Source organism: Colobus angolensis, unplaced genomic scaffold (genome assembly GCF_000951035.1).
Source record: "Colobus angolensis palliatus isolate OR3802 unplaced genomic scaffold, Cang.pa_1.0 Scaffold339, whole genome shotgun sequence".
Taxonomy (NCBI): domain Eukaryota; kingdom Metazoa; phylum Chordata; class Mammalia; order Primates; family Cercopithecidae; genus Colobus; species Colobus angolensis.
Genome location: NW_012116699.1, coordinates 2,754,169 through 2,778,122, shown reverse-complemented (window position 1 = coordinate 2,778,122; position 23,954 = coordinate 2,754,169). Strand labels below are relative to the sequence as shown.

Genomic DNA, 23,954 nt, shown 5'->3' with positions numbered 1-23,954 from the left:
CTTGAGTTTCATGACTTCTGCCCAGAAATCTTTCTGTTGTTTCATATTGCCTCATTTTAGCATCTAACCCCTCCTGGGACCTTCTTTGTGCTCTTTCCAAACAGTCAGTTTGGCTTTCTAGCAACAGCATCTGATGTATTATTAAAGCGCCTGAATGTAAGGAAGAAGTTGCTAAATGATGACACTGCCTTTTCCATCTTTCTCTCTCTCCCACGTAGCCTTTTACATATCCCAAAGTGTCTGTTTACAACAAATATTAAAGATTTCAACTCCCCTATTCCTTGAATAAAGACTAACATAATACCATCCCAGAGTGTTATTGAGAAAAGTGACAGTCACCAGGCATTAACTGCACATCTGTGGCCTCCCAGATACCACTTTGCCATATTACAAAGGAAACAGAAAGGCTTGAGCTGGTATAGTCAAAGGTCATCAAAATGGAATGGATCTGTATCTACAAATTATAATTTCACCAGTTCTTTTATTTTCTAGGTTGCTGAGGTCAGATGGCTATGGTATCCCAAGTAACTCATTTGTTCTCAATTCCCATCTTGGAGAAAGCACCTCATCACCCTCTTTGTGGCATCTCCATGTTCAAGTCATGGGTACCCTTACAGTTCCATGTGGCTGAGGAAGCCTCACAATTATGGTGGAAGGCAAGGAGGAGCAAGTCACATCTTACACGGATGGCAGCAGGCAAAGAGAGAGCTTGTGCAGGGAAACTTCCCTTTATAGACCTGTCAGATCTCCTGAGACTTATTCAATATCATCAGAACAGCATGGCAAAGACCTGCAACCATGATTCAGTTGCCTCCCACTGGGTCTCTCCCACAACACATGTTAAATTCAAGAGGAGATTTGGGCGGGGACACAGCCAAACCATATCAGACCTTGACCCATTATTTCTCCTGTAAATATTTCTGTAACCATCAGTGGTTTCTTGAGATCTTCCCCTGTACTGTGACACTCTGGGAAAAGAAGAAGGAGCCTAGTACATGCCCAGTTCCCAACTCTGTGTTCAGGCCTGTATGGGTGCAACAATTCTTGTCATCCTCATTGTTCACATGAAAACATTGAGGTTCAGAGTGATTGATTGGCATGCCCAAAGTAACCCAGATTGTAAAATATGGAAGTGGTATTCTGATCCATCTGCAGCTGACCTCTAAGTCTATGTACCTTCCACTATGCCAAGATCCATGCTCTTTCCTTCTTGCTGCCTTTTTTCCCTGAACCATTTCACCCAAAGAAGATAGCAAAAAAATTAGGTGATGACAGTGATTCCTACAATGCCCAATAAGTTTTTCAGTTTCATTTAGACCCAGATGCTGAAACAGAATGTTATCTTCAATATCAATGTGCCATCCTCCTGAAAAAGAAGTATCTCAGGTTCCCTCACATTGGTGGTGAACTCATCTGATTCTCTTTCTGGAGTCTGAGTGGCACTCCAGAGAGAGAAGGTGATTCTCCAGAAAACAAATGTATGGTTCTAAGAGAGGTGAAGAAGCAAGGAGAATTCCTTAGAGAAGAATTAAGTTTTCAGCATGAGAAAGTCCGATGAAGAAGTCCAGAACCCAAGGCAGAAGTTAAGGACTGCCAATGAGAACCAGAGTGCTGGAGAGGGGACAGGAGTGACTGTGGGTCAGAAACCTGTGAGGAGTGTAGAAAGGTGAAAGGCATTACTGGCTTATCCTCACTGGTGTTGAGTAGCTCAGTCATGGCTGGGTGCTGGGAACACGACCTTGGGCTGGTTAGTAGGACATACTGTTTTGTTTTATTTTCCTTCTCCTAGTTAGTGAAAGCTTGTAAAATATCCTTTCTGAGACTTCCAGGCTAAGCAAGGTAGGATCTTTGGCTTCGTGGATGGATCTTTGCCAGACAAAAGCAAATCTTCCTCCTTGAATTGACACTATACCCTTAACTGATTTACCAAAGAGACCTTGACCCATTATTTCTCCTATAAATATTTCAGTAGCCATCAATGGTTTCTTGGGATCTTCCCCTACATCCCTTCTCTAACAGGATCCATTGCCTGCCCGCCTTCTTCATTACTACCTCCAGGCATGCTGAACGTCTTGGAACATACTGTGCTTTTGGATGTGATGTTCCTTCTGCAAAGAATCCCACACTTTCCTTTCTTATTACAGCAATTCTCACTAAAGGATTGAGTCCAGCCATCCATCCTCTCCCTGAACTGAACCCCAGTGTGGATTATATGTTCCTCATCTGGACTCCTTTAATTCCCTGTTTTCTTATTAAAAAACCATATATAAGCACAGTTTTGATCAATTATAATAACAGATAAATATGGAGTGCTTACTAGTACCAGGCATTGTGCTAAGAGACTTATATGCATTACTCATTGAATCCCAGTGGCAGCTTTGTAGTGGGTACACTCTTATCCTCACTTCATAAATGAGCAAGCTGAGCTCAAAGCAGTCGGTGAGCTTCCCCAAAGCCTGTAGTTCCCACGTGATAAAATTGATGCCCAGTCCTGAAGGCTTACTGAATGGAATGGAAACGAAATGGGGATTCGGCCTGCAGCTAATTCAACCTCTCTCTGCTTGCAGAAGCTGACTGGGGACGTGGGCAGCCCTGACGTGATGAGCTCAGCCAGCAGAGACGTTCCATCCCAAGAGAGGTCTGCGTGACACGTCTGGGAGGCCACCCTCGGCAAGACCACCGCACGGTTGGTGGAAGGGGTGACAGCTGCATTCTCCTGTGCCTACCACGTAACCAAAAATGAAGGAGAACTACTGTTTACAAGCCGCCCTGGTGTGCCTGGGCATGCTGTGCCACAGTCAGGCCTTTGCCCCAGAGCGGCGGGGCCACCTGCGGCCCTCCTTCCATGGGCACCACGAGAAGGGCAAGGAGGGGCAGGTGCTACAGCGCTCCAAGCGTGGCTGGGTCTGGAACCAGTTCTTCGTGATAGAGGAGTACACCGGGCCTGACCCCGTGCTTGTAGGCAGGGTAAGGCTGCCTTCCCTTAATCCTGAGCTCTCCATCCCACCATTGGAATAATCGTCTGTGGCCAGAAAGAAACAAAAGACCCACAGGCATCTAAGAGAGAAAACACCAATGGCCTGAACAGCCAGTAAAACCACCCAAATATTGGAATAACATAATATGTTATTCCAGACTTTTAAAAAAATTAATAGACTTATCCATGTTGAGAATACTTCTTAGGTTTTTCCATTTAGTTTTATGGAGTTATATCATGAAACTCATTTATCATATTATTTAAATATGGGGTCTCTCTCTGTTGCCCAGACTGGCATGCAGTAGTGTGATCATAGCTCACTGTAATCTCAAACTCCTGGGCTCAAAGGATCCTCCTGCTTTAGCCTCCTGAGTAGCTGGGACTACAGGCTCATGCCACCATGCTTGGCTAATTTGTATTTTATTTTATTTTTTGTAGAGAAAGGGTCTTGCTATGTTGTCCGGGTTGACTTCAAACCCCTGACCTAAATGATCCTCCCTCATCAGCCTCCCAAAGTGTTGGGATTGCAGGCCTGAGTCACTATGCCAGGCTCAAACTCCATTTTGAATGACTGCTTAGTAGCCCATTAAACAGACATAGCCATAATTGGTTTAACCATTTTCCAGCTGAAGGCATTTCCCTGACCACACCCTAATCCCAACCTGAATGCTCCTCCTTTGGACCCTTTATCATAGCTTTCCTTTGTGTATTTGATGTGTCTGCTTATTAATCTGTTTACTTGACTAGACCTCAAGCTACTTTGTGTCAGGGGCAGTGTCATCCTTGTGTACTTATGTCCTGGTGCTAGATCCAGCTTTGAAGAGATGAATGAATATGTATCAGAAGGATGGATGTGGTTTTATCCCTGTTTCCACAGGCATGGTAAAACCCAGTGAGATGACTTCCCATTCTAGGCTCTGTGGTCTCTGTGTGTCCCTTAACAGAAAAGTGCAAGTATAGAAAGAGAGTCCAAAATACAAATTCAAGAGAGTTTGGAAAATTACCTACCCACTAGCATTTGTAGTAAAATATACAGTTATCTTTCAGGTGATAGTGACATTAAAACTACAAAAAGATATGTGTGGCCAGCGCAGTGGCTCACACCTGTAATCCCAGCACTCCGGGAGGCTGAGGCAGGTGAATCATTGGATGTCAGGAGTTCTAGATCAGCCTGCCCAGTATGGTGAAACCCCGTCTCTGCTAACAATACAAATATTAGCCAGGCATGGTGGCGAGTGCCTGTAATCCCAACTACTCCAGAGGCTGAGGCAGGGGAATCGCTTGAACCTGGGAGGGAGTGGTTGCAGTAAGCCGAGATGTGCCACTGCACTCCAGCCTGGGAGACAGAGTAAGACTCTGTCTCAAAAAATAAATAAAAAATAAACACATAAATGAGATAATTATTAACAATGCCAGTTAATATGAACAATATTAATAGTATTATTCATTACTAATGCAATTTTCATATTTTTTGTTAAAGTATTTTTATTATTTAAATTTAAATTATTATTGTGAGACAAAGGCCTCCATCTCAAAGAAAAAAGAAGAAACAGAAAACGAAAAGATCTTTAGATACATAAGAACTGAAATCCTATGACGTGGAGCTGCTGTGCTAGGCAAAATGTGAACTAGATTAAGATAGCTCCTGACCTCAAAGAGGTCTAGCGGAAAAGAGACAGTTACCTAAGCAATTAAAAAAATAAAAATAAAAAAAGGAAAATGAAGAATGATGAGGAAATTCTATGTAAATGATTATGAATTTACACAGTAATATTTGGGAGAGATGTCAAAGGAAGGTTTCAAGAAGAACATGGGAATAACCTGTAACCTAAAAGATGAGCAGGAATTATCCAGTGGAAGGTAAAAGGGAAAGACAGTAGGTTTGTGGGGTTTCTGAACCCTACTGATTTCTACAAAGTTATCTTAATTGTTCTTTTACATGCGAATAGCACTTCATATTCACATAATTGACATACTTGAAGGAGATTCGTGTTAGAATCTCAATGACATTGTGTAAGTTTGGAAAAATTTCTTCTTGAAGATGTACCAAAGGAATTTCACTCATTTATATCCCAAATGGAAATATGTGGAAGTCGACGTGAGAAATGGAAATGGAAATAATTGGCATATGGAATTCCCCAAGTAGAGGAGATGGGCTGTGTGCCCAGAGAGGAAAAATAGATTTCAGCCATGGCAAGGGATGTGGAGCTTGAATGATGTGAAGGGCTGTGCATGAATCATTCTGAGATATGAATAGAACCTTCTGCTTTGGGGACTTTCTCAATGGGAAGCAGTGTGTGTGTGTTCAGGTTGGGGGTTGCAGAAGAAACAGGATCTGGAGAGTCATTTCAGCATCTCTGTGGAATAAGCAATTGTCGTGCCTACTAGAAGAAAATATAGAAAAAAAGAGGGAAAAGGAAAACTCTAGTATTATTCATGCTGTGTGACCTTCAAAACCTAGGTGCATGAGAATGAATCTGATGTCGGGTTGGATAGGGGAAAAATAAATAAAGTGGTTGGTCCTGTGGTCCTTTCTTTTGAAATGTGCTGAGACAGTTCCCTAGAAATAGGAGGGATGGAGTAGATGGTTTATTTCCTAACAACCTTTGATTTGGACATTCAAGGTTGAATACTTAAGATGCCCTGAAAAAGTGAAATTTGGTAAACCATGGACTTTCAGATTTCTTGTGGAAATACAGCCTGTGTCATGTTGTGCTATGCAGAGAGGGAAGCCATTCGTCTTTGGAGTTAGGAATTGGCTGTGTATGCCTCAGCAACTGGATCCCTTGATAGCACTGAATGGTTTCTGAAACTGTGTTGTTTTGTTTTGTGTGTGTGTGTGTATGTGGAGCCTAGTATGTATCCGTGTCAATTGTATAAATCATCTTTGTTAGATACAAAAAAGGGAAGTTATATCCAACTTTCCAACCTGAAAACAAAGTAGAAAAATAATAGAAATGTTTTGTTAAATTTTTAGTTATTTGGCTGATCATGAAATAGATCTGGTTAATGTTCAAGAAACTTGCCAAATGTATACGTAATATATGAAGGCCTCTAGAAAGATTCAATGTCTGGGCATTCCCATTAAAGTCAGCATTGTATTTATACTTTCTTGTTCCTCATTCGTACGTCTTTGCCCTTAACTTCTGCCAGGTCTGCAGCAGGGTAAGCAGAAGAACAAAGGTAAGCCTCCCCTGAGATGGGAGTGGGGGCAGAAACTTTGCCTTCATTAAGGAAACTTGACTGAATGAAGATTGGGGCAATTCTGTTCGTCCGTCCTAGGCCGTCAAACAGCTTTGTGTTTTACTGTCAAATGGACTTATTCATCAGAAATGTGTTAGCCATAATTTCATGACAACACATTGTTATGAATAATAAATTCTGAAGAAAAGTCTGTTTATTTTTTCCTCCGAGAAACAAAGAGTACTAAAAACAAAATGGTCTTTGTAATTTGTACCTACAGGTAACTCCCTGAGCTGAAATAATGGGGTTTCACTGAAGCACTGCAAGTCAGTTAGATATCTTTGGGGAAATTGAAAGAAAATGAAATATTTAAAAATCAATGTATTCAACCTTGCTTTATGAGCAAGATCTCTAGGCCTTAGTCTCGTAATAATAATCATGAGGTAAGGTCTCTAGGCCTTAGTTTCATAACAACAATTTAAATTGAAATAATAAAATACCAATTTTAACAAAAATATGAAAATGGCATTAATAATAAATAATACTATTAATATTGTTACTATTAAATGGCATTGATAATAATCATAGTTTTTATTTTAATTAAATAATTAACTAAAATTAATTAAATTAATCGTGCCTGGTTAATTTGTGTGTTTTTTCTAGAGATGGGGTTTCAGCATGTTGGCCAGGCTGTTCTCGAACCCCTAACCTCAAGTGATCCACTTGCCTCAGCATCCCAAACTGCTGAGATCACAGGCATGAGCCAATGTGCCTAACCTCTTTTTTATTATTTTAAATACCATTTGAATAAAGCTCTCTAGTTTGCAATGGGTTTTCTTACTTAGTAGGTAGAACCAAGGTCTTTTTCTCTACTTGACTGCTCTTGAAACCCACTAGAACAGTAAAAATAATGCTTGCTTTTTCCCACAAAGGGCAGAATGAGGACCAAGGAACTCAGATTAAAATGACAGCTGCAGAAATTGAGGTTGAACAACAAGGCGGGGTGAGGAGTGTTTTTTGGGAGACTTTCATGTTTGAAAACACAGAGCACAGTGAGGTGGAACAGAAGATGGTTGGAAGTTAAGAGACCTAGTTGATTTCTTGGACCTTACAAGTGTGAATTTAGGCAAATATCATCTTATCTCTAAGCTCTGTCAAAGAAGACAAACTTGAGGATGTTTAAGATTCTTTCTGACACCTAAGAAATTGTATACATACCAACTGATACCACTAGTCCTACCTGCCTTTAGGGTTAGGATGGACACTTCTTCCAGGCAGGCCACATCCCTAAATCCTCATGCCCTGTGTACCGCAAAGCAGGCCTTCTGGAAAGATCTGATCAGTTCAATTGTTTGTAGTAACAAAAGCCTGGAAACAAGCTAAGTGTTCTTTAGAAGGGGACTGCTAAAAAAAAAAAAAAATACAAAAAAACCATTGGCCGAGCGTGGTGGCTCATGTCTGTATTCCCAGCACTTGGGGAGGCTGAGGCAGGCAGATCACTTGAGGTCAGGGGTTCGAGACCAGCCTGGGAAACATGGTGAAACCCTGTCTCTACTAAAAATACAAAAATGAGCTGGGTGTGGTAGCATGTGCTTGTAATCCCAGCTACTTGGGAGGCTGATTTAGGAGAAATTGCTTGAACATGGGAGGCGGTGGCTGCAGTGAACCGAGATCACGCCATTGCACTCCAGCCTGGGTGACAGAGTGAGACTCCACCTCAAAAACAAACCCCCAAAACAAAAAATTTTTAAAAAAGATAATAACCTCCATACAGTGGATGAGGAAGATCTATAGTTATAAACGTGGAATGGTCACCTGAATTTATTGTTAGAGGAAAAGGATGAGGTGAAGAATGATGTGTGTACTCTGGAACTTTTCTGTATAGCAATAAACCAGGGCACATATGTATTTGTGTAGATTTCCTTGCATATGCATAGAATAGAATATCTCTTATAGGATTCACAAGAAACTGGTTACAGTGATCATCTCTGAGCAGAGGAGAAAATGAAGGAATGGGAGTCAGAGTTGAGAGGAAGACTTACTTATTGCATGAATGTTTGCTTATATGTTTTTAAAAATAAACACACATTTATTTCAAACTATTGAGACATGTTTAGGTTTTTGTATTTTGTATATGTGCATATACACAGAGGTGAAGGGAGAGCATGAATCTTAGAATTAAATATACATGTATATGTGTGTGTGTGTATGTATGTGTGTGTATATATATATATATTTGAACTCTGGCTTCACTGTTCTGCAGTGTGACCTTGGCCAAGGCTATGATATTCTCTAAGGTTGCCTTTCTCCTGTTGTAAAATAGGATGAGAACATCTCCCTTTCCTGGCATGTGTGTGTGCAGCAGATTGTTGCAATCACTTGTAAGTGAGTTTCCCCACTGAATTCCTCATGAAATTAAAAATCTCAATTTCTCTTTTTTCCAGCTTCATTCGGATATTGACTCTGGTGATGGGAACATCAAATACATTCTCTCAGGTGAAGGAGCTGGAACCATTTTCGTGATTGATGACAAATCAGGGAACATTCATGCCACCAAGACGTTGGATCGAGAAGAGAGAGCCCAGTACACGCTGATGGCTCAGGCGGTGGACAGGGACACCAACCGGCCACTGGAGCCACCGTCGGAATTCATTGTCAAGGTCCAGGACATTAATGACAACCCTCCGGAGTTCCTTCATGAGACCTATCATGCCAACGTGCCTGAGAGGTCCAATGTGGGTGCGTACCGTGGGAGAGGCCTGCTCTGCTTCCAGGCCTGGTGTCTCTGTGGTGGGTGGGCTGAAGCCCATTCTTCCAAATCAGGAGGTAGAGCTTCTTCTGTATCTTTTATGGCAAAATTCTTTTGTTCCTCTGTAAAATGGGAATAACCATTTCTAGTCTTGTAGGAATAGAGCTAATACACATCCAGTCACTAGGGCATATTGATGTCTAATAGGTAATGACAGTGGTAATATTTGTTACATGTAGACACTGTGCTAATTAATGACTTACATGCACTATTTTATTTAGTTTTTGCAATGATTAATCTTTACAGTAGGGTAATTCCAACTCACCATATTTCACAGATAGGAAACCCATGCCAGAAACAAGTTAACTAATTTCTTTAGGGACATTTATGCAATTAAATTGATCTAAAATGCACATTTAACCACAGCACTATGTCACCATGTATTAATTCAGAAGTAGGTATATCTTTTCAACATGCTTGAAGACATATTAAGTTGCTAAAGGATAATTTTTTGAAAGATTTCTTCAAAGAATTAGCCACCTTCTGGCAATAGCTTTCTTTATAACATGCACATAATGAAACATTTATATAATGTTTCTTTTGAGAAACATTCCTCATATTAAGAAAGGTTGGTCTTTCAAACAGTGAGTAGAACTGTTCTAATCAGGGAGTGAGTCTGCTTAAAAGAGTCTTAGAGCTCAAATGAATTCAGGATCATTTTACAGACGAGAAAACCCAGCACCAATTATAGGAAATCAACCTACTTAAGAAAGATAAGTTTGACTCTAGAACGCTAAGATCCTTCCACTGTGCATACAGAGCTTTTTATGCCAGAAACTGGTGTATTCCTTTTCCACAAGGAAAAGTCAGGTACTCATCAAAAGCCAGTCTGAGCCATTTCCCACCTTCGTCTCTTCCATTTTCCCTGCCCAGTCCTTCAGCCTCTTGGTGTTTAGCATGTGTATTATAATGAGAAACAACAAATATCAAATAAATCCATATAGAGGGAATAGCAGTGTCAGCAACTGAGTGTCAGGGGTCGGGATGGGGTGGAAAGTCAAGTCATCAAAATATACAATCCGGGGAAATTTTCATTATTCTCACCTTTGCAGGAGCATTGATGTTTAGGTATAACATTCAGGCTTTCTTTTTTTTTTTTAGTTTCAATTTTTATTTTAGATTCTGGGGGTACATGTGCAGGTTTATTTTATTTTATTTTATTTTATTTTATTTTATTTTATTTTGAGACAGAGTCTCCATCTGTTACCCAGGCTGGAGTTCAGTGATGCTATCTCGGCTCACTACAACCTCTGTCTCCCGGTTCAAGCAAATCTCCTGCCTCAGCCTTCCGAGTAGCTGGGATTACAGGTGCGCACCACCATGCCCGGCTAATTTTTGTGTGTGTGTGTGTTTTTAGTCCAGACGGGGTTTCACCATGTTGGTCAGGCTGGTCTTGAACTCCTGACCTCAAGTGATCTGCCTGCCTCAGCCTCCCAAAGTGCTGGGATTACAGATGTGAGTCACCGTGCCCGGCCCATGTGCAGGTTTATTGAGTGAATATACATGAATATACTGTGTGACACTGAGGTCTGTGGTATGAATGACCCCATCACTCAGGTAGTGAACAGAGTACCCAATAGATTTCAGCAGTTGCCCTCTCGCCCCACTCTAGTAATCCCATGTATATTATGCCCACTGAGTAAATATTGGGTCCGTTTATACCCAATGCTTAGCCTCCAGTTATAAATGAAAGCATGTGGTATTTGGTTTTCTGTTCCTGTGTTAATTTGCTTAGGATAATGGTCTCCAGCTGCATCCGTGTTGCTGCAAAGGCATGATATTATTCATGCCACCACGCATAGTATCCCAGGGTATGTATATATACACCACATATTTTTATCCAGTCCACTGCTGATGGATCACCTTGGTTGACTCCATGTCTTCGCTATTGTGAATAGTGCTGCAATAAATATACAAGGGCAGGCGTTTTTCTTGTAGAACAATTTATTTTCCTTTGGGTCTAAAGAGTAGTGGGATTGCTGGATTGAACTGTAACTTTTTTTTTTTTCTGAGACAGAATCTCACTCTGTTGCCCAGGCTACAGTGCAGTGGCACGATCTTGGCTCACTGCAATCTCTGCCTCCTGGGTTCAAGCGATTCTCCTGCCTCAGTCTCCTGAGTAGCTGGGATTACAGGTGCCCACCACCACACTGGCTAGTTTTTTTTTGTATTTTTAGTACACAAGGGGTTTTGCCATGTTGGCCAGGCTGATCTGAACTCCTGACCTCAGGTGATCCGCTCATCTCGTCCTCCCAAAGTGCTAGGATTACAGGCATGGGCCACTGCGCCCAGCCTTTAATTGTAATTCTGTTTTATTTGAGACTTTTCCAAATTGCTTTTCAGAGTGAACTAATGTAGATTCCAACCAACAATGTATATGTGTTCCCTTTTCTCCACATCCTCACGGGCATGTTATTTTTTGACTTTTTAATCACAGCTATTCTAACTAGTGTGAGATGGTATCTCATTATTGGTTCAATTTACATTTCTCTGATGTTTAGTGGCGACCAACTTTTTTTATGTTTGTTAGCCATTTGCATATCTTCTTTTGATAAGTGTCCATCCATGTCTTTTGCCCACTTAATGACATTGTTTTTTTACTTGTTGAATGGTTTAAATTTCTTATAGATTCTGGATACTAGACCTTTGCTGGGTGTGTAGTTTGTGAATATTTTCTCCCATTCTGTAGGTTGTCTCTTTACTCTGTTGATAGTTTCCTTTGTTGTGCAGAAGCTCTTTAGTGTAATTAGGTCCTGCTTGTCAATTTTCATTTTTGTTGCAATTGCTTTTGAGGACCTAGTCATAAATTATCTCCCAAGGCCAATGTCCAGAATGGTGTTTCCTGGGTTTTTTTCCTAGGGCTTTTATAGTTTGAGGTCTTCCATTTAAATCTTTAATTCACCTTAAGTTAATTTTTGTATATGGGGACAGGTAGGGGTCCAGTTTCATTCTTCTGCATCAGGCTAGCCAGCTACCCCAGCATTATTTATTGATTAGGGAGTACTTTGCTCATTGCTTAATTTTGTCAACTTTGTTGATAATCAGGTAGCTGCAGGTGTGTGGCTTTATTTCTGGGTTCTCTATTCTGTTCCATTGGTCTGTGTGTCTGTTTTTGCACCAGCAACATGCTATTTTGGTTACTGTAGCCTTGTAGTATAGTTTGAAGTTGGGTAAGGTGATTCCTCTAACTTTGTTCTTTTTGCTTAGGATTGCTTTGACTATTAGGGCTCTTTTTTGGTTCCATATGAGTTTTAGAACAGTTTTTTCTTGTTTTTTTTTTTTTTTCTAATTCTGTGAAAAACGATGTTGGTAGTTTGATAGAAATCACATTGAATCTGTAGATTGCTTTGGGCAGTGTAGCCATTTTAATGATATCAAGTGGGAAAACATTCTATTCTCATGGGTTGAAAGAATCAATACCATTGAAGGATCAATATTCCATTTGTTTGTGTCATCTATGATTTCTTTCAGCAGTGTTTCGAAATTCTCCTTGTAGAGATAGTTCACCTCCTTGGTTAGATGTATTCCTAGGTATTTTATTGTTTTGTGGCTATTGAGAATTGCACTGTATTCTTGATTTGGCCCTCGGCTTGAGTGTTATTGATGTATAGAAATGCCGTTGGTTTTTGTACCTTGATTTTGTATTCTGAAGCTTTACTGAAGTTGTTGATCAGTTCTAGGAACCTTTTGGCACAGTCTTTAGAGTTTTCTAGGTGTAGAATCGTATCACTAGTGAAGAGAAATAATTTGACTTCTTCTTTTCCTATTTGGATGTCTTTTATTTCTTTCTCTTGCCTCATTGCTCTGATTAGGACTTCCAGTACTATGTTGACTAGAACTGGTGAGAGTGGGCATCCTTGTCTTATTCCTGCTCTGAAGGAGAATGCTTCCAGCTTTTGCTCAGTCAGTGTGATGCTGGATGTGGCTTTGTCATGGATGGCTCTTATTATTTTGAGGACTCAAACATTGTATTACCGCATATGACAGTATAGTCTTTGTTGTCAGACAGTGCTGTGAATCATGGCTGCACTCCTAATCAGCCATGCGAACCCAGGCCACCTGTTATACCTTTCTAGGTTTTCATTTTGCCATCTATAAAATGAGGATAATATAAACTATGTTGAAGGTTAAGTGAAATAGATGTGAAATGCAAAACCATTGTAAAGGATGTAGCAGAGTTCTAGAAGGAAATTAAGCATTAAAAATTAATAATTTCCCTAGCCACGCTATGATGGTATTTTCCTTTATAAATCTATCCTGCCTAGAATAGTGACTGACAAATGGGAAGAGCTCCAAAGAGGTTGTTTCTATGAAATAATGAATTATAGAACAGTAACTAGAAAAAAGTGAGATGTACAACACACAAAAATCACTGACAACCCTACAAATTAAAGGTAGTGAGAGGCTGTGGAAACTGGCTCCCTTGCCTCCCATGTAGAACCTTGCCCCTCTGCTGAAAATGTTACAGTATGAACTTGAGTTTTGTTGTGTGCTGGATTGGGGTTAGAGTTTGGCAATTACTAACTTTGTGAAATAGATTACAAAGCTTCATATATCTCATATTCAATTTCTCAATAATACAGTGGATGTAAAAAAATGCCCAGCAGAGGAATGCTGGCAAAATACATGGAATGTGCCCCCAGATCATGCTGGCACAGAGAAATTCGATAATTGCTGGTTTTCTTCTTCCAGCTCCTCTCTCCCTGCTCTGAAGCCCAGCACGCCATGCCCCAGATACTTGCTATTTGTGACCAGCCAGGAACAAAAGTTGTTTTTAGGAAAAACAGAGCCCCATCTTTCTTCAGTTTTCTGGTTTCCCTTCATTCTGACCCATGAATGCTCCCCTTACCTCTCACCAGATGTCTACTGGTGATTTCTGTTACATGGCTACCAGACCAGCTACAGGTGGGAAGATGCAATTTTCATGCCAGTAGGGAACAACATTCTGCTCAATATTTATGGCCATAAATTAATTAAATTGTAGTATTAGCAGCAATTTTATTACATGCAAAGCAACAATAAAGTGATGTATTTATTGTTCTGCTACAGATGGAAGATTGCACTCTGTCCTTTCATGAAAGCAATTTATCGTTAATTATCATTTATTATACACTTTGGGAATATTTTAATGTAATTATTTGATATACTGAACATTTCAAGTGCATGAGTTGTAAGATATGTTTGCAATAATGTCTGTAATATTATTTTAATCACCAACCGATGCAGGATGTACTATAAATACAGAAAGTTCATTTTTAAACTGTGGGCATTTTTATAGAGAAGGAAGGAAGGTTGGTTGACTGGTTGCTTTGCATCTCAACTCCAGGAAAATGAGAGAATGTTGAATAATTGTGGTGCCTTCTTCAGGGTTAATTTTAAAATAAAACTTTGTAAGCAAGAACATACTTTGAAAAGCTGAGGGGATGTTGCTAATTAATTTATTTCACTCTTAAGGAACGTCAGTAATCCAGGTGACAGCTTCAGATGCAGATGACCCCACTTATGGAAATAGCGCCAAGTTAGTGTACAGTATCCTCGAAGGACAACCCTACTTTTCGGTGGAAGCACAGACAGGTACTGTGGAATGTCACTGTGACTTGTGACACATGGTGAATAAGAAGTCCCAGGCCTGATCAGAACTTATTTAATTATCTGTTTGATCAAATATGAAAAAGGAATAAAGAGGGCTACCCCTACAGGGTTAGTGTGAGGATCTGATACTTGGCCTGTGCCTGGCACACAGTTAGCACACCGTGAAACATTTATTATTGTTTTTTTCATATTTCACGATGACCCAATAACAAATATAACCTAAAAACTCAACTTTAATGCCACAAGTAAGACAGCAATAAGGACTAAGGCTTCCACAGTGCTCTCCATATTTCTCAGGTAACTGTTGTCATATCTACAGAGAGAAAAAGCTTCCAAATGTCTCCTAAAGATTTAAGTGAGAATGGCACATATGTGCCAATATCCAGCAATCATGTAGAATTCAGTTATTAATTTATCATTGTTTTCAGTGACAGGTGGTAATAGTACATGCTTGTATGAGCATTGTATATATTTAACCCATTTGGTTCACTCTTTTAAAAATTAATATTTACATTTTAATGTATTGCATGAAACATGCACCTCCTACTTTAAACGTAATATGTGCCATCAGAACATTTCCGTGAATTGTATGCAGCAATAGACTTAGAGAAGATTGTGCTGAAAGTCAAAAAGTATGAGTTTAGTCATGGATATCCATGCAATGGCCACTCAAATATTTCAGTCTTTAGGGTGTTTATATCTGAGAAGAATAAGGTTATTACTTGCATGTACAGGAAAACATAAATACAAATGTTGTATAGTAAGTTTTATGATTTGCTTGAAAAGACATAATGATACTTCAGTATGGCTGCCTTTGGTTGTAATTATCATGTTGAAATGATTCTTGCCCAGGGCATGAGCTATTTTATTCAGCATTGCTTCCTCAGTGCTCAGAACTTTCTTGTCATAATGTTATAAACGAATATCTGTGATGTTGCCTGCTCACCTGTCCAGGTATCATCAGAACAGCCCTACCCAACATGGACAGGGAGGCCAAGGAGGAGTACCACGTGGTGATCCAGGCCAAGGACATGGGTGGACATATGGGCGGACTCTCAGGGACAACCAAAGTGACGATCACACTGACCGATGTCAATGACAACCCACCAAAGTTTCCGCAGAGTAAGTAGGTGGGCTTGGTTTTCCCTTTTCCATGGTGCCACAGCCAGCCCTCTGCCTCCTCTAACCTATTCCTGCTTTACTCAGGTATCAAAAAGAAAATCTAGAAAATGAGGGACAGTTCATATCATTCTTACAAAAACAAAACACAAAAACAAGACAACAATAGCAATAACAATGTCGGGGAGTAGAGGTAGTAGGAGAATGAAAAGATGTAAAAAGTTCTACAACCCTGGAAACAAAATATTGTTTTTGCTAAGTATTTTGCTTGGTAATCGTGATGCAATCTAGTAATTAGTGAACCCTTTTCTGCCTCAGTGTCCCCATTTCTAACCTGGATATAACAGTACCTGAATCTGTTATCAATTACTATGTAACAAATTGCTGGGAAACAGTGGTTTAACATAATAATAATAATAATTTGTTTTTATCATGTGTCTGGAATTTGGGCGAGGCTTGGAGGAGACAGCCTGCCTCTGTTCCCCACAGCAACAGCTGGGGACAGCTCCACTGGGGTTGGAGGATTCACTTCCAAACCAGCTTACATGCATGGCTGGCAAGTTTGTGTTGATTGCTGCGTCCTTTCTGTGTGGGCTGGTTTTGGAACGTGTGATTCCCAAGGGCACCAGGCAGAAACTGTGTTGCCTTTTGCTAACTAGCTTCAGAAGTCACATCGCATCGTTTCCACTGGAGTCATCAGGCTGCACAAATCTAAGTGGAGTTTATGTAGACTCCACCTTTCAATGGAAGACCTGTCAAAGTCATGTTGAAGGAAAATCACGTGGGATGGGAGATACTGTTTGGGCCATGTTTTGGAAAATGCAATCTTCCACAGTACCTAATTAATAGGATTACTGTTTGGACTAAAGGAGTTAGTGTAAAATCTTATAATGACAACTGTCTATAAGTTGTCAACAAATTCTAGCCATTGTTATCTGGGGGATTATGGCTGTTCCACAACGTTCATAAAATTGTGAAGGGAATTAAATGAAAAAAATTATTTTGAAAGGTTATTATTAATAATTGTAATTATAGCAACTACCATCATTTAATGAATAGTCACTGCTATTGTAAATCTCTGCAAGAGCCTACATTATACAGATAAGACTGGCTTCCATAAAAACTGCATAAGTTGCCCTAGAAATATGACAAAGTCAGAGTTTGAACACAAGTTTGTCTCTATATGTATAGATGTATATGGATGGACAGTATGACTGTGGTGCTGCTGGTGCTGCTAATGCATGGGGGGTTCATCGTGAAAGTGTCTCGTTAGAGCCTGTGAGCTTACTATCAGAGAAATGGAACATTTTGCAAATGAGATAACAAGGAAGGCAACTAAATGTGGCCCCAGGAAGGCACTGTGGTGACTCAAAGGAATTCAAAAACAAGAATCTACACAAGAATCTTTTGCCTGGCCGGGCACAAGTTCAGCATCCTCAATAAGCCTGAGGCTCATATAACATTCTAAGAGCTGCATGCTCCATTATCCACACTATACGATTGTCTAGTGTGCTGGAAAAGAAAGGTCAAGCAGAATTATTAGCAGGCAGCCCTTACTGCCCTTGGTCATAGATAATCATGTAGTAAAGTTACATTGCTACTGTACTGGTTGTACTGGTTTCGCTGCCATGAACTTGAATGAGATTTGGAGAAAATCCACATAGGACAATTTTTTTTAAACCTTCGTATTAATTGCTAATTATCTACAAGGGACTCCCACTTCCCACTCGTCCTTTAATGTAGAGGGCATGGTGAGATTAAATAGATTATGAATCCAAAAGAAAGTTGCAAAGCAAAATACTATTGATAAATATAGACAAAGTCTTGGAACTGATGAAATCTCTTTAAGAGGAAATTAAAACATAATGATCATAAGTAACTTGCCCAAGACCACTTTGCTTGGAAATGATAGAGGCAAGATTTTCAACCCTGGCTTCTCGATATTGTGTCACGCACAGAGTATTAAATGTGAAAAGCAAATAAGATAATGTTGAATCTCAGCTACTTACTGAAAACCTTCCAGTGATTTCCCCAAGTTTAAACAAAACCTGAAACCCGCAATGGTCTATTTTATGCAATTTGGCCTCCACTTCCCTACATGCCCTTCTCTCTCACCAGAAGGCTGGAGTCACTCTCCTCCTCTTGTTCCTCTGCAGGTTTTAGGATCTTCTCACCTTAGGGTATTTGCCACTTGCTAATCACCTGGCCTGTAGCTTTTATCCTGCAGATATTCACATCATTGTCTTCCTCAGTCTTTTTAGATTCCTTTTTTAAAGAATGTCTTCCCCTACCACACTACTCAAAATCAATCTCTCCCTCTTTCTGCTTCTCACCTACACATTATTAACACAAACATGCACGTTCAATCGCACTCATACACACACACAGACTCACTCACAAATAGCTCATATTCATACACACACTCACACTCTTACACAACAGATTCATGCCCACACAATCACTCAACAGCCACTCACACATTTACCCCCTCACACACAATCATGCACTTACACACACACAACCACACATCCACTCTCAGAACCCTCACCCTTTTACCCTACTTTCTTTTCCTTTTTCAGTGCAGTGACATCAGAGTGTGTTTACATTTGTTTTTATTTTTTCTCTTTAGCCTGCCTCATTAGGAGAGGAATCTTGACCGTTTTGTTTAGTAGTAAACGAAACAACCAAATAAAACAGTGTCCTGGCACTAGGACGGTACCTCCGTGTACAGTATTAGGCTCCCAATAAACATTAAATAAATATGTAGGAGGGTCACACTGCAGGAAAGCTTTCTGGAGAAGGTAACGCATGACCAACTTGTGAAGGAGGCAAGTTGTGAAGGAGGTGAAATAGAGGAGTGTCAAATATAGAGTTAGACAGGGAGTGATGTTAAAGATAAAGTTTGCATTTTTAAAGTAAATACGGAGCTGTTGAAGGAAGGCTTTTAAACAGAATTTTTTTTCCTGGGCTGTTGGCAATACCATAAGTGAGTCTTGGAGTTAACTCATGGACCATCCTGAAGACATGAAAAGAATCTTCAGTTATTTCGATAAATGAAGACATGCATGGTTCTCCCTCATTACCTGATGGGAAATGTAACACAGCATTGTTTTCCTCCCTTACATGTGGCAGGTGACCCCAGCATTTCACCTGGACCCAGATATTGCTTTATTACCCTTCATAGAACACATTCTTTTGACAAGCAGGCCATGTGGGATCTTCCTCCCCACATCCATTCACGTCTTTCCTGTTTTTAGTCAATAGAAAGTTCAATTTCAAATCCTTTGAGAAATTTATTGGGATTCAATGAAATCTAGTCTTGCAGCTGCCAAATAAAAGGGAAAATAAAAGTAGATGTCTTCTTCTTCTAGGCGTATACCAGATGTCTGTGTCAGAAGCAGCCGTCCCTGGGGAGGAAGTAGGAAGAGTGAAAGCTAAAGACCCAGACATTGGAGAAAATGGCTTAGTCACATACAGTATTGTTGATGGAGATGGTATGGAATTGTTTGAAATCACAACGGACTATGAAACCCAGGAGGGGGTGATAAAGCTGAAAAAGGTGAGTTAGGGTAAGGAATCAGACATGTCAGTGGTGTGACCTGCTCTGCCAAGGCAACACTGCAAGAAATAGGGAGGCGACGGTTAAGAAATGAGAATTTGCGAAATCAGGGGCCGACCTGGCTTTGTAGTTGAGCTCTGAGCCCTGGAAGATCACAGAATTATATTCCTTTCTGTTACTGTGGAGAAGCTGACAAAAGGGGCTGGTGATACCTGCCTGAGATTGCTAGTCAGTTCTTAAATGTTTTCCAATGGAGGGAAGCACAGTTCTCTCATGGCAGGAAGGACAATGAAATAAATCTAGATTTTGAAGAAGCAGCCCTGAGCATGCATGGAATTGCCCCCTTAGCTCTGCCACACTGAATCTGTTAGATAGGCTATTCAGAACTCTTCTTGTTTGAACACTCAAGGTTCACTGCATTGCTAGACCCTCTGTGAAACTTAAGTCAATTCTCTGCTTGTTTTTATCTCAAGTGAACCTGGAGAAGCAACAATAATGGACCTTCTCCCACAGTCAAATAGCCTGTGGACCTCCCCTCGTAGTCAGGTAGTCTATGGACCTTCCCCCAGAGTCAGTCATCAAAAACATGTCTCTGGGATTAATTTATTACAAGAAGTTTAGTGTTTCTTCTTTTTTACATTCACTCAACACTAACTACTGGCCAGACAGAGCACCAGCCTCTTACAAACATCATTTCATTCACTTTTCACAAAAACAAAAACAAACAAACAAAAAGTATAAAGTAGGTAGTATTATCCCAATTGGCAAAGAGACCTCCACTTAATTTTGAGGAGATTGGGTCTCAGACAAATGAAATCATTTGACCCAGTCACTGTCACACAGCTCAGGCATGCAGACCTGGAATTCATACCGTGGTTATTCTAGAACAACTTCCCTCTCAAGACATTTCGAAAACAGCTGGCCCAGAAAGCGTTTGTAAAGGACAGCCAGATAAGATTCACTTCCAAGTGGAGAAATAGTTCCCATACATTCTAAAATGGTTTCCCCCTGTGATTTACCATTTGAGAAATCAATACCTCTCCATCATGAAAGTGTATGGAGCATTAAATCAGAATTGGAGGATGGGATTACCTTGGTTTTAATCAAGCATTCATTCTCAACTTGGTTTTGTAGCATGCATATTAAACTCCTTGGTGCGGTGGAACGATTGGACTGTAACACTGATAGAAAGTTAATTTGAAGAATCAATAAAGAGGCCAGTAGCTAAAGAGGAGGCAAGGACGGACCAGTGGGGGAATACTGGTCCTGAAAGGAATCTTTCAGGTGGGAGCAAGGAGTGACCTGTGCTAAGAAGCTGGCCTTTTACAACATTTTAAAGTGTGTTGGGGTTGGGGAAAATATTACGGGGCACAAAACAATGAGAAGGTAGGGAGTGACTGTTAAAAAAAATAAAGAAAATGAAGGATATGGAAATTGGGGTGAAATTTGGATACTTTGAAAAGTCTACGTTAATGGATGAATGGTAGGACCGAGAAAGCCTAATTATCAACCACAGGGTGCTAGGGTAGTCATCACTAATTCTGGTTTCTCCTCTGGAAAAGTAGCTGTGCGAATTGTGTGTTGCCTAGAGCTGTCAACTTACTTCGTTAATTAATATTACTATCTCTTCTGCTTGACACTGACATGTGAACATTGACATCAAAGATTCCTGCCTCCCATCCTTTGCTGTTCATGTAATTGGGTAGTTGGTTATGCTAAGGTTGTCACCTGTTTTCAGTGTATTCAGGGCATAAACACACACTATATCTCTGAAATCCTGAAACATTTAAATCACCCCCATGGAACTCACACATCGCAAATGAGCTCTCTGCATATGATTAATTTGCACATTTGCCTCCAATTCAGTGTGTTTATTCTAGGCAAAGGAATAATCTTCTATAAAACACTGACGTTTAGGTTTTAAACAGTGTAAGATGTTATTTCATTTGTAAAAGAACATTTGCTCAAACTTGTAGCACAAAGTTCCAAATGTCCACCAGGGGAAAAAAAAGAAAAATTATAGATGAATTTAACAGAGTAAAAATATGACTCCTTGTGAAAGTCGTTACATGCAATTTAATACCATAAAAGTCTATAGAGACATTCTGGCACTATTTCTGCATTTTAAAGTATTTTTTAACCTAGTATTTTTATTTATTTCCTAATTTATTCACCCACTTTTCCACCAAGAGTTATTGAGTTCTTATTATTTGTCAGGCAGGCCCTTTGCCAGAGGTTGGAAATCTAAAGTTGAAGACACAGAGTCCTGACCACAGGGAGTTCACAATTTAACAGGACAGTGAAGTGAAACAATAATTAAAACTGAGAGAGTTTTCTCAGCCTTGGAGGTGTTGATGTCTTGGGCTGGATAATTCTTTGTTGTAGGAGGCTGTTCTGTGCCTTGTAGGATATTTGGTAGTATCTAGTATCCCAGGCTTCCCCTCAATAAAGGTCATTAACCACATGCTCTACCCCACCCCAATGTCCTGATAATAATAATAAAAATAATTACTCTAGACATTGCCTAATATCCCTGGAGTAACTGGGAGCAAAATCACTCCCCAGTTGAAAATTGCCTGCAATAGTGTGATAAGACCTATGAACGTGGGTCATGAATGACTTCTTGAGGGGGGCAGTTCTCAAGCTGAGTCTTGATAGATGAGGAGGAATTTGCTGGATAGTTAAGGACAGAAAAGGCAGAAAAAAAATAACTCATGAAAGGCTAGTATCAATGGAAACAGGGCACATTTAAGAAGCTGCAATACCTTCAATCTTGAGAGTCTTAAGATAGATACAGTAAAACCAATGAACAAACTTGTTAAAATTCAAGGGAGACATTACAAAGAATTGAAGAAGGTAGAAGAGGTAGTGAGACGGTAGTGAAGGAGAAGAATTCCAGAAATAATTACTAGATAGAATCATTCATTTATTGAATATTTTAGAAAGCAATAAATCCCTCTTGTGTTCTGACTCTCTTAGTTTAATGGTGAATAGGGGAGAGAGAAACTACCCTTGGGGTATTTAGACAGTCTCTGTGTGGTTAGTGGAGGAAGAACCGGGGTCAAATAAAGGTGAGATTTTAGGTGGCTTCATGGACTTAGAGGGGAAAATCCGATCTGTTCATGCAGCATCTTTGGCTGAATGGGAATCCCATCTATCTCAGAGAAATCACCGCACAGTGTCTGAGCTATTTATTTTCAACCAAATAAACTCCTTGTAAAGCAGTGTCAGAGCAGAATTATAAGGCATTTTTAATATTCCCTGTTTTAATAAAACTTTTTATGTTTGATTTTTCTTTATATTCTTTGTCCGCACATATATAGATGTGGATACATAACATTTAACATGGTTGCAATCAGAGGGTGATCTGATTTGTTCGCTTAATGTCACATCGTAAACATTTTACATGCTGTTATATAATGTACATAATCATTTTTAATGACTACATAACATCTCATCCTATTGATGAATCATTATTTCCTTAATAAAACCTCACAGTTGGATTTCGTGTTTTGTGTGTATATTTCCACAGATTAGATACAACCTTCTATTATATCTAACAAATATCATGCATTTTTTGCATATTGTTTTGGTTTTCTGTTGAATTAATCCCTCAGGGAAGATTTTCAGAGGTGGGATTAGTAAACTAGGGGGTATTAAGATTTTTATGGCTTATGCAATGTGTTGCCTCATTTAGCTTTATTTCAACTACTCATAACATGGATATAAATGTTCACATGGGAAACTACCTCACATCTTTTTTGGAGGGAGGAAGGGAATAAATTGTAGGCAAATGTCTAAATGTTAAGCATCTATCAACCCCACTCCTCATTCAGTCAAAATAACGGATGCGTATGACCACTTGGTACAGTCATTCTTGCGTCCCGTGGGACAAAGATCAGCAAAGAGCAGTAAGACTCAGTAGACTTCTTAGGGATGCTCTCCTCCATTCCACTCCCACCCCCACCTCGCTGGGGAGGGAAATGAAGGGCTGCCAAAGGGCCACTAGGGGGCCACACAAATCTATCTGGGGCTGTTGAGGAGACTTTCACAAGGCAATGAGGCTTGAACTGACTACCAGACTTGGAATCTCGCCAAACTGGGAAAGGCCATCCCACATAAACCTCTGCAAAGGGCTGGAGAGCCTAGCTTGGGATGTGAAACTGCAGCATGAGGATATTGTCCTCAACACCAACAAGGCTTCCCAGTGGGAAAATGGCTCCAGGTCCTTAGGCACATGCCTAAACCAAGTACAAAAGATTCTGCTGTAGTAAGATCAACAGACTATCTGATATTAGAAAATTTCCTCTTTTCTGATTATAAATTACCCAGTCTCAGAACTATCATATTCCAGTGTTTAATGCTATCTAATGATTGAAGGGATTTTTTAGAAGTTGCAGCAATCTCGTATGTTCAGTCTATAAATATCTTTCCTTTCTGCTGCTCAGTAACCTAGCCAAGGAGAAAGGAACTGCTGAGTCCCCGGATGATGGAAAGGCTGGTTTAGATTTGGAAAAAGGTAGTGTTTCCTGACTCTGGGAAGAGGGAGGTAGGAAGATGGTAGAAAAAATATCAAGGATATTGAACATGTTTAACCCTGTTGCAACTGGGATCATCAGGCTCAGTGTGGAGTACTGCAAAATTAGATCAGGAATAAGCCCCGTGACTGTATGCCCATTCAGAATAAGCGTTTGCCAGGCAAATGACAACAGCAT

General features: G+C 40.0%; 1 protein-coding gene across 2 annotated transcripts in view; it reads left to right on the top strand.

Annotated features, from left to right (window-relative positions):
* The window catches only part of CDH11 (cadherin 11, type 2, OB-cadherin (osteoblast)), a 178,567-nt gene that overhangs the window by 115,112 nt on the left and 39,501 nt on the right, over positions 1–23,954 (top strand). For both annotated transcript variants that reach the window (XM_011952219.1, XM_011952218.1), the window contains 5 exons: positions 2,568–2,967; positions 8,605–8,899; positions 14,424–14,543; positions 15,516–15,683; positions 19,052–19,239. In XM_011952219.1, coding sequence (XP_011807609.1) covers positions 2,740–2,967; positions 8,605–8,899; positions 14,424–14,543; positions 15,516–15,683; positions 19,052–19,239 — 999 coding nt within the window. In that variant the 5' untranslated portion in view covers positions 2,568–2,739. The remainder of the gene's footprint in view (positions 1–2,567; positions 2,968–8,604; positions 8,900–14,423; positions 14,544–15,515; positions 15,684–19,051; positions 19,240–23,954) is intronic.